General features: G+C 40.7%; 1 protein-coding gene across 1 annotated transcript; it reads left to right on the top strand.

The window, feature by feature from the left end:
• Positions 1-2,557: 2,557 nt before the first annotated feature.
• On the top strand, positions 2,558-8,315 carry CHRNA9 (cholinergic receptor, nicotinic, alpha 9 (neuronal)). The gene is made up of 5 exons (XM_010132449.1): positions 2,558-2,627; positions 3,711-3,856; positions 4,645-4,799; positions 5,450-5,982; positions 7,759-8,315. Exons 1-5 carry the CDS (start codon positions 2,558-2,560, stop codon positions 8,313-8,315), a joined length of 1,461 nt encoding a protein of 486 aa, XP_010130751.1.
• Positions 8,316-9,104: the final 789 nt, after the last annotated feature.

The raw sequence follows: 9,104 nt of genomic DNA, 5'->3' as shown, positions 1-9,104 counted from the left end.
ATTCTAACTTCCTGTGACTTTTCTTAAATTATCTTTGTAAGCTGCTTCGTGCTCTATATTAATTTCTGGCTTTGTAGCAGCACTTGTTACTGTAAGAAGAGAGAACTGCTTAACTATAAATTTAAGCTTCATTCAAATGTTAAATGGGATGTTTGATTTGGGACTAGTGTTGCCACAGATTATACCACAATTTAAAGCTGTATTCTGAGGAAGCGTGGGTTTGTAGATGAATCTCTCAAATCAATGAACAAGTAGTGTTAATACTCCCTCTTCACACAAAACATCTACATTAGAGACATTTTGATTAAAATTACAGATCAGTTTTCTTGTGAACAAATGTAAAGAAGCCAAATGGTCTGGTGTGCTAAGATTGTTAAATTTCGATATGGAAAAGGCTTTTGGATGTATTTTAGTTTTGTTTTTACAAGCACTGTGTAATGAATGCAGCCTTTCAAACCTGACAAGTGCGCTCGTGTTTGCCTGTCTGTATGTGTTCGCTCTTGGATATATCTGATGACTGGAAATATGACTGATCATAACTGAGAGGTTATGATCTGTCCCTGTGCAAGTTTATAATGAATAACATATGGAATATATGAGTGTATAAGAATAAACTGAATACATAATACATGTAAGCATGCTTCTTGTTTTTTGTCTTTTGAGAGCCTGCAGTTCCCGTCAAGATGTCACGCAATAAAGGTGCAGGGTCTTTACTATATGTTATTTTACGCAAATTAAATCACATCAATCTGCGCTGCTTGGCAGATGTGTATTGCTGGTGTAACAGGTCGCAAGACTGTCTCAAGCCTGTGGCAAATCAAGCTCAGTCTTGGTTCCAGTAGTGTTTATAGCAGCACACTGAAAGTAGACCCCCTGGTCATGCCTGTAATTACTGTAAGTGAAGTGAAGCAGTAAGTACTCGCTGACATAGTGGCAATGTACTGTAGACTGAAGGTATCCCTGGAGAATGCACTGATCTGACTGCATCCAAAAATCTTTCATCTTTCGTCTCTGAATTTTGTGGTCTCTAACAGCATATACCTTCTTCCCACAGAAAAAGCAGGTTATTTCATACTGCCTATGGGCTGCTCTGACCTGTTTGACTTCTAAACTGTTCTTTTTTCCCCTTTGACAATTCAGCAAATGAAGTGATGAAGATGGATTTCATTACAGGTTCTTTGACTGCAATTATTTATTGCTTGCCTATTAAACGTGGCCATAAATGTCATTGATTTAAAGACCCCATGAAAGCACAAATATTAGCCAGTGAGTGCCAGGAGTGCTACTATATAGAAATTATGTGTGTGGGAGGGATCAGCTTCCTTCTTGCTGAAGGGCTACCCAAGAGTAAAGAGACAGTATTTTATATTTTGTATGCATCAGAACTATTCTGGACCAATATTTTTGTTGTTGTTTTTGGTTTTTTTGACAGGTAGTTCATTCTGTATTTTAACCTTTCTATTTTAGTGGCTGTTTTCTGTTGTCTGTTCTAAAAGGATGGCAAAATGGACTGCAGTAAATCATGAAGGATGGATTGGACTATGGAAAAGAGGACATAATCTCCTGTCTGTGAGAAACTTGTAAGAAAATGCCTGTAGTACTAGAAGACTAACTTGGCAACATGAGTAATACAGACAGAGCTAATGAAGTTCTGACCATTGGGGTAGATGGGAGGCCAGATGTGGTATTGTTTCATATTCTGACTTCTCCCCTGTAAGTCTTTTGGCTAAATGCAAGAGCTGTACAGTAACTTGGTAAGTCTTGCAAAGTTCACCTGGGGAAAACTGTACTGAATTGGGAAATGACATTTTGTCTGCGGTGCCCAGTTTTGCTCCTGATTTACTGTGCTGACTACTGGTCTCAGAGTTGTCTACACCAGTGGAAGTTCTTGTTTGTGGACTACTGCAAATGTGGTGTGTGTCTGTCTGTAGCTGCATCTCTTTCATGTGGCACCACTTTGGCAGGTGAAAACACTGTTTTGTCAGCATGGGAGAGTGTGGGTTGTGGTTGGTGTTTTTGTTTTTGTTTTTTTTTCTTCTGTGTGACATATTGGATGTGTGACGTACAGTGTGACTATACCAGTTAAAGTTGAGGCAGCTCACCTTTTTGGGAAGGTCCACAGGTTCCACAGAATTCGTTCTGAACAAGCTATTGCTGAGCATAGGAGCAGTGAAACGTGGCCCACTAAAGAACTGTGAAAGGGCTCTTCATAAATTGGTCAAAACCTTCCATTTATAGTAAAAAGTGCAATGGAATATAGTTTTCCTACTGATATCTCATCCGTTTGACTTCTCTCAGCATTAGCTTCAGGGCAGGCAGCTCTCAGGTTACGGGGAGAGGGAGGGTTCATCAGAACCCCGGGTAGTGGCAGGGACAAAGACCATGTATTGCTCCAGGACTCTGACAGCTGCTGTAGGAGGACTGAGTTGCTTCTAGCAGCTCATCAGTGCCTCAGCATCTTTATGTTGCTCTGCAACTTCATTATTTTTCGTTTGTTTGTTAGGTTTGGATGGTGATAAACGTTTTTGTGTCCTTGAGTGTTATTTAAGGTCCAGATATGAAGAGAAAGAGCCTGTTCTCCTTTTCCATCTCTCTCTGCTTGCTGTTTACAGCAGTGATGCTTCAAGGTGAGAATACTGCTTGATAGCAAAATGTTGCATTGAGGTTTATTTTACTCAGATGGGAGCTGGTGCTCTGATGTGTCTTACACAGTTGAGCTCCAGAAGTCTTTCATCTGTATCATTTTACTTTGCCGCACTGATGCATAGACAAAATGAATGATCTTGTACAGCCAGAACTTAAATGCTCTTCATGAAGCTCTGATTTGTTAGGATTTCTTTTTAATCAGGAAGGTTTGCTTTGAACTCCTATTAGTCCAGGAAGTCACTGTGAGTCACCAGAGAGTGATATCCTCCAAATTACTTGCTTCCTACATAGTGCCAGCTGGCATTTGTGCAAGCCTTGTGTTACTGTCCTTGCCCTTTGCTTGCAGAAATGTATGAATCCATCTAAAGGTAATACAGAGAGAGGCTGCCTAGAGAAAATGGGATGCACAAATCTGCGTGGAACAGCAGAAGTGTTGTTTAAAACAAAGTTTCAGTGAATTTTCCTTAGTGACTTAAGTGTGGATAGCAAGAAGCATCTCCAAGTATATGGTTTGGAAAAGATATTAGTGCAAGAATGTGTTCATACACCATGCAATTGCCAATTTGTGAAGAAAAGCAGCTCAGACTTTTTCCAGATGATAGTTAAAGAAAGAGTAAATTCTGAAAGTAGCATGGAATTATCAGTGTTGCATTTAGGGAGATACCACAAGTCATCAGCCTGGTAGCGGGTTCGACTTCAGACTTTGCTTCTAATTTTAGCTTGGCAGATGTGTGAATGTAACTCAATCTTTATGCCTAAGAAAGTCATCAGTAAAATAAAGGTAATGACATTTGCTTTCAAAAAAGGCAGGAACCTCAGAGGTGTTTTTTTTGTCCAGTGGGTGTGAAAAGCTGGAGTTAGCTATTCATTTACTACAGGTGAATGATGTCCTTATTTGAATAACGGCATCAGGTATAATTCTGCATTAAATGATATTCTACAGTATGTGAATGATATAGTTATGATATAGTTATAGCAGATAAGTACTTGAAACTGTAGAAAGATGATACCTTCTGATACTGCTCTGTGTTTAACCTGATGTACTGAACAAATCTCCTATCTAGCTGTAGAATCAGCCAAAGGAAAATATGCTCACATGCTGTTTAATGAACTGTTTGAAGACTACTCAAATGCTCTAAGACCAGTGGAAGACACAGATAAAGTGCTGAATGTCACCCTTCAGATCACGTTGTCCCAGATTAAAGACATGGTGAGTAAGGGAACAGTTCTGTTTTTTTTCTAAAGATGTGCAGAAATTTACTGGCTGTAAACCTTTCGCATGGAGCAGGAGAAGCAACTCGCATTTTGATGAGAGCTTCAGTAACCCTTCCTCTTGAGGGTCGTGTTCTCCAGTTCTTTGTAGATTATCTGATTGCAATGCTAGGAATTCCATTATAAGCCTGCAAACTTAGAGCTGCTGATTTGTTAAGACTTCTTTTGTAGTTAGGTGTTGGTATCGCACCCTCTAGGCAACTTTTGCCGAGTTTTAAATAGAAAGAGCAAATGCTTTTTCTAAGATTTCTACATAAACTCCCTTCAATAGCCTTCAACAACTTTTTAATAAGTTTGGTTCAGTCAGATATACTTTTAAGGCCGAAGAAAATGTGTCTGGAAGGAGAATAAAAGATCACTTCTGTGGCATCTGAATTACAACTTCAAGGCCTCGCCAAGCTTTCAGAGAATTTGTTAGACTGAATCTGTTAGCTGGTATTCTGAAGCTTGCGAAAGGAAATTCTTAAGACACTGGGAGATTTAGACAACTGTGTTTAAAGCTAGGGAGGGTGCAGGGGGAAGAAAGCTTGGAAAAGCTGAAGTCCGAATAAATGAGCACACTGTACAGTACATGGGTGTATGTACCTGCCTGAGAAGGTACTCTTGTGGCCTGTCAGAAGCCTGGCCTGTTTCGAGGACTGCTTTAAAGCTACGCAGCAAATGCTGTCTGCATCTAAGATGTGCTTTGTTACCTTCAGCTAGAAATATGTCTACATTTTTATGCAGGATGAAAGGAACCAAATTTTGTCGGCTTACTTATGGATTAGACAAAGCTGGTACGATGCATACCTCAAGTGGGACAAAGATAAATATGATGGATTGGATTCTATCAGGATCCCAAGCAATTTGGTTTGGAGACCAGATATTGTCTTATATAACAAGTGAGTGTGTCTGGAGAAAATTAACTTGAATGTGTGTCTGAGGGAGGGGGTTAAAGGAGTGAACTTGCGTCCCTTCATCTTACCTTAGCAAGGGGTGTGTTTGTTATTTCAACACGTGTTGTTGATCAACTAAGTATTCCACAATAAAGCCATAGACAGGATTTGGCAATTAATTATGGTACACAGCAAAGCTGTTCTGTATTTCTCTGCACTGGGAACTGAACAAACACCCTGTCAGTCTGAAGTGCTTTCTGCTGAGGCTGCTGAAGAGCTCTGGAAAATTGTCCACAGGAAGGTGGTACATGAAGGCTGCACTCCTTGTCTGCTTTCCCAGGTCATAGTGACCAGCAGATTATTTTCATCTTTGAATGGATTCTTATCATACTGTATCCTGTTTGAGGTCGAGTCTGAAGAATCTATGGCCAAGAAATACAACATAATTTAGCAGCACTAATGTTTGGCAATAATGGGCAGTGCTACCTGTAAATAATAGTTAAGTTCCTACCAAAATTTAGTCTAAGTATAAATATGATTTAAGACGCATGCTTCTAATGGTGTGAAGCAAGGGTCTTCCCCTTTGTCCCTTCTTCCCTGACCCATACTCCCAGCTGTTCCATCTCAATCCTGACTGTTACTTTTCTGTTTTTTAGGGCTGATGATGACTTTTCAGAACCAGTCAATACTAATGTTGTATTGAGATATGATGGAAAAATCACTTGGGATGCACCTGCTATCACAAAGAGCTCATGTGTAGTGGATGTATCTTATTTTCCTTTTGACAGCCAGCAGTGCAACCTTACATTTGGGTCCTGGACCTATAATGGTAATCAGGTAGACATCATCAATTCTCTTGATAGTGGTGACCTCTCTGACTTCATAGAAGATGTGGAATGGGAGATTCGTGGTATGCCAGCAGTTAAGAACGTCATCACTTATGGCTGCTGCTCTGAGCCTTATCCAGATGTGACCTTCACACTGATCTTGAAAAGGAAATCTTCTTTCTATATATTTAATCTGTTGCTTCCTTGCATTTTGATATCTTTCCTGGCCCCTCTGGGATTTTATCTCCCTGCAGACTCTGGGGAAAAGGTGTCCCTGGGCGTTACAGTTCTTCTTGCTCTGACTGTGTTCCAGCTGATGGTTGCAGAGATCATGCCTCCCTCTGAAAACGTACCTTTGATAGGTGAGCTTTACATGCTTTGTCTTTAAATGTGGCTTACTAATAGCAGGGCTGACTGTCAGGGAAGCCATATGTAATTTGTGGCTTCTGGGAAGATAAAGGTTCTACATTTTTAAAACATACTGAAATATTTAAAATATGGGTGGTATTTTGCAGATGTGCTGGAGCTCTTTAAGGTGTTTTTTTAACTTATATATTAGCTAGCCATTTTCTGCTTATTAGACATAGTTAGATATTTAGAATTATTTTATCGTGTCTTGTAATAAATCCAGTAATGGAAAACAATTTTAGAACCAGTGTATGAAGTGTAATCCAGAGCTGTAAGCACAAGGTCAGACTGTTTCAAGATATGTTTCTGTCAGATCCAGGTGGTTGGATGGTCTGGCTGGAATGCTCAGGGTTGACTTGGTATCTGACATTTGTTACATTGAGTTGTAATGCTTGGCGGTTAATTTAGCCTGAGAATTCAGAAGACCTGATGTATAGTGCAAGGATGGTGTTCAGCACTGTCCTGTCTTTCAGGACCCTCCTCCTGCCCCTGGCTGATCTGTCCCCCAGGACTGAGCACAAGGCTGCCCTGGTGGGATTTCTGGAGGACTGAGAACACAGTTACCTCCACAATGGCTTCCGCTTTATTAAGATAACTTAGATACCATTATTTTTATTATTGTTATTATTTGTGTATATAAAATCTGCATGGCTTAACTGAGATAAAACACTGGTCAATGAATAGAACTGTTGAAAGCATTTTCAACACCAGCAGTGTCTATTCCTGTCTGTAATATGGACTTGCTGTACTGGAGTACCTTCCCTACCATCCTATCAGGCTGTGATTAATTACGAGCCAGGTCCTAGCTTCAGTCTGCGTTCTCCATTCCCTTACCATCCTTTCCAACCCCTTTGAAAACTGGGATCACATCACACTTCTCTGTGGCGCATCCTGTACCATCAATGCCAGCCCTTCCTTTTTTTTCCAGAGGTTGCACAGCAGCAAAGCAGGGCAGGGAGCTGCCTCTTTACACAAGGCACAAGCCACAGCAGGTAGCTGGTCAGCTGTGTACTTCAGTTGTGAAAACCCGTGGCTGAGGAACACAGCTTGTATTCGCTGTATTTGTTATCTATTCCTGGCCAGAATGAGCTTTGGCCTTGTTTGGCCAAAATTTGCACAGTCTGAAGAAAATCCAGGCTATGAATCTCAACAAGCAACAGAGCCACCCTTCAGCTCTGTGCCTGGCCTCTCGCTGTCAGTACTCTGGTGGATACCAGCAAGGTCTGAGTATCCACTGGCCTGTGTGAACGTGAAGGCATCTATCCACTGGTGTGGGGTGCATCGATAGCTCCAGCAACGCATTATCATCAGTTTTGTTAGTACATCAGGAAGTGAGATTTCTAATGTGTCACATGAAGTCATCAATATTGGGATTTTGCAGATACCAGGAAAAGAGCAAGGCGTCTGAGAAACGTTTTTAAGCTGCTTTCTGAATGAGTGTATTTTGAGGATTAGAGGCTGTGGCTTACAGATATTTACTGTGCTAATACATCAGTCACTTACTCATCTGATAAAGGCATGTCAGTAAGGAGTATGAGGTTTTACTTTAATGGCTTTAGTCTTTGTTTTTAAATGGTAAATTAAGTGGGATCTAAGTACAGAGATTTGGGGTGGTTAAACATTGTTTCCACTTGCATTTATGTTTAGCACTATGTTGTCCTATTGCTATTTCTACATCAAGTTTTTTTATTAGGGTAGCATCTTTAATATGATTTTATTTTACGTTCCAGGAAAGTACTACATAGCAACTATGACCATGATCACAGCTTCTACTGCGCTGACGATTATTATAATGAATCTTCATCACTGTGGCTCAGAAGCAAAGCCTGTTCCACAATGGGCCAGGGTGGTTATTTTGGACTACATGTCAAAAATCTTTTTTGTTTATGATGTGGGTGAAAATTGCACAAGTCCAAAAAGAGAGAAGGAAGAGGAATGTAAGTTAGAGGGGGATGATAGTTGTCAGAGGAGGCACAAAGAGGTAAGGAGTCACCTTTCCAATAGGAATGATGACTGTGACCTCAAGGAGAAGCTCAATGGAAATTTTAATAAAAGCTATGGAATTCACGGTGAAAAGGTTAGGGAGACTGTTAATTGTTGTTACTGTTACAAAATGCTGATTAAAAATATTGAATATATTGCTAATTGTGTTCGAGACCATAAAGCAAACCGGGCTAAAGGAATTGAGTGGAAAAAAGTCGCAAAGGTGATGGACAGGTTTTTCATGTGGATTTTCTTTATCATGGTGTTTTTTATGAGTGTGTTGATCATTGGAAAAGCTGCCTAACTGAAGAGGAACACATTTGTTTTGTAAATCTGAATATACTGGGTTAGGTTGTTTTGGTGGAGCTCCAGGACAAGGGCGCTTTTGAGATCTTTGTCTTGCATTCTGTAACAATAAACGAATTGATTCTGTAGGCTCGACAGCATGTTTAGACTTTGCTCAGCTGAGGGCTTTGTTAGTGACTGTCCTTTTCTTTTAGTACAGGAGTGCATCCCTGATGAGGCTGCTGGATAAGTGCTCTGTGCTCCATCCTGATAGGTGGTGGCCATGACTCCAGGCAGAATGTAGTGGAGCATTGAAGCAAAGGAGCAGACAACATAGCAGGGAGCACTGTATTCATAGGGCTGCATCTCTTCTTGTAAATGGGACAGATCTTTCTCTTCCCCAGAAAAAAAAAAGTATTTGTAACATGGTGGCAGTTCCTGGAAATCATCCCTTCATGGCATTATCTTACTTTTTCCTTTTTTAGTGTGTCTTCCTGCCTTACCCTTTTGTTAAGGCTCTCTCTGATCCATGCTCCTATTATTCCATAGGCTCTACCTGTCTGCTGTCTGGTGTCCCTTTCACTTCCAACACCATTAAGCTTTCTGAATATGATTGTTACATTGATCTTCCACTTAATCATTTCCCGCTGCTGAGTACTAGCCCATCGTCACCATGGCTCCAGTCAGTCAGATTCCCGGGACTTCTTCCTCACCAAGTCAGAGGGCCTCTCTTCCATTCTCTTTCTCTTGAGGCTAATAACAGGAAGGACTTCTGCTGTGCTTCCTAGATGTCTTCTCCCTCTGGGCA

The sequence above is a fragment of the Buceros rhinoceros genome, unplaced genomic scaffold, assembly GCF_000710305.1.
Source record: "Buceros rhinoceros silvestris isolate BGI_N320 unplaced genomic scaffold, ASM71030v1 scaffold14463, whole genome shotgun sequence".
Taxonomy (NCBI): Eukaryota; Metazoa; Chordata; class Aves; order Bucerotiformes; family Bucerotidae; genus Buceros; species Buceros rhinoceros.
This window is presented reverse-complemented; position numbering and strand designations above follow the sequence as displayed.

Coding starts and splice junctions, on each gene's coding strand:
- CHRNA9 (XM_010132449.1), top strand. CDS start 2,558: ATGAAGAGAAAGAGCCTGTTCTCCTTTTCCATCTCTCTCTGCTTGCTG. Junction 4,800..5,449: donor GATATTGTCTTATATAACAA/GTGAGTGTGTCT, acceptor TCTGTTTTTTAG/GGCTGATGATGACTTTTCAG. Junction 5,983..7,758: donor TGAAAACGTACCTTTGATAG/GTGAGCTTTACA, acceptor TTTACGTTCCAG/GAAAGTACTACATAGCAACT.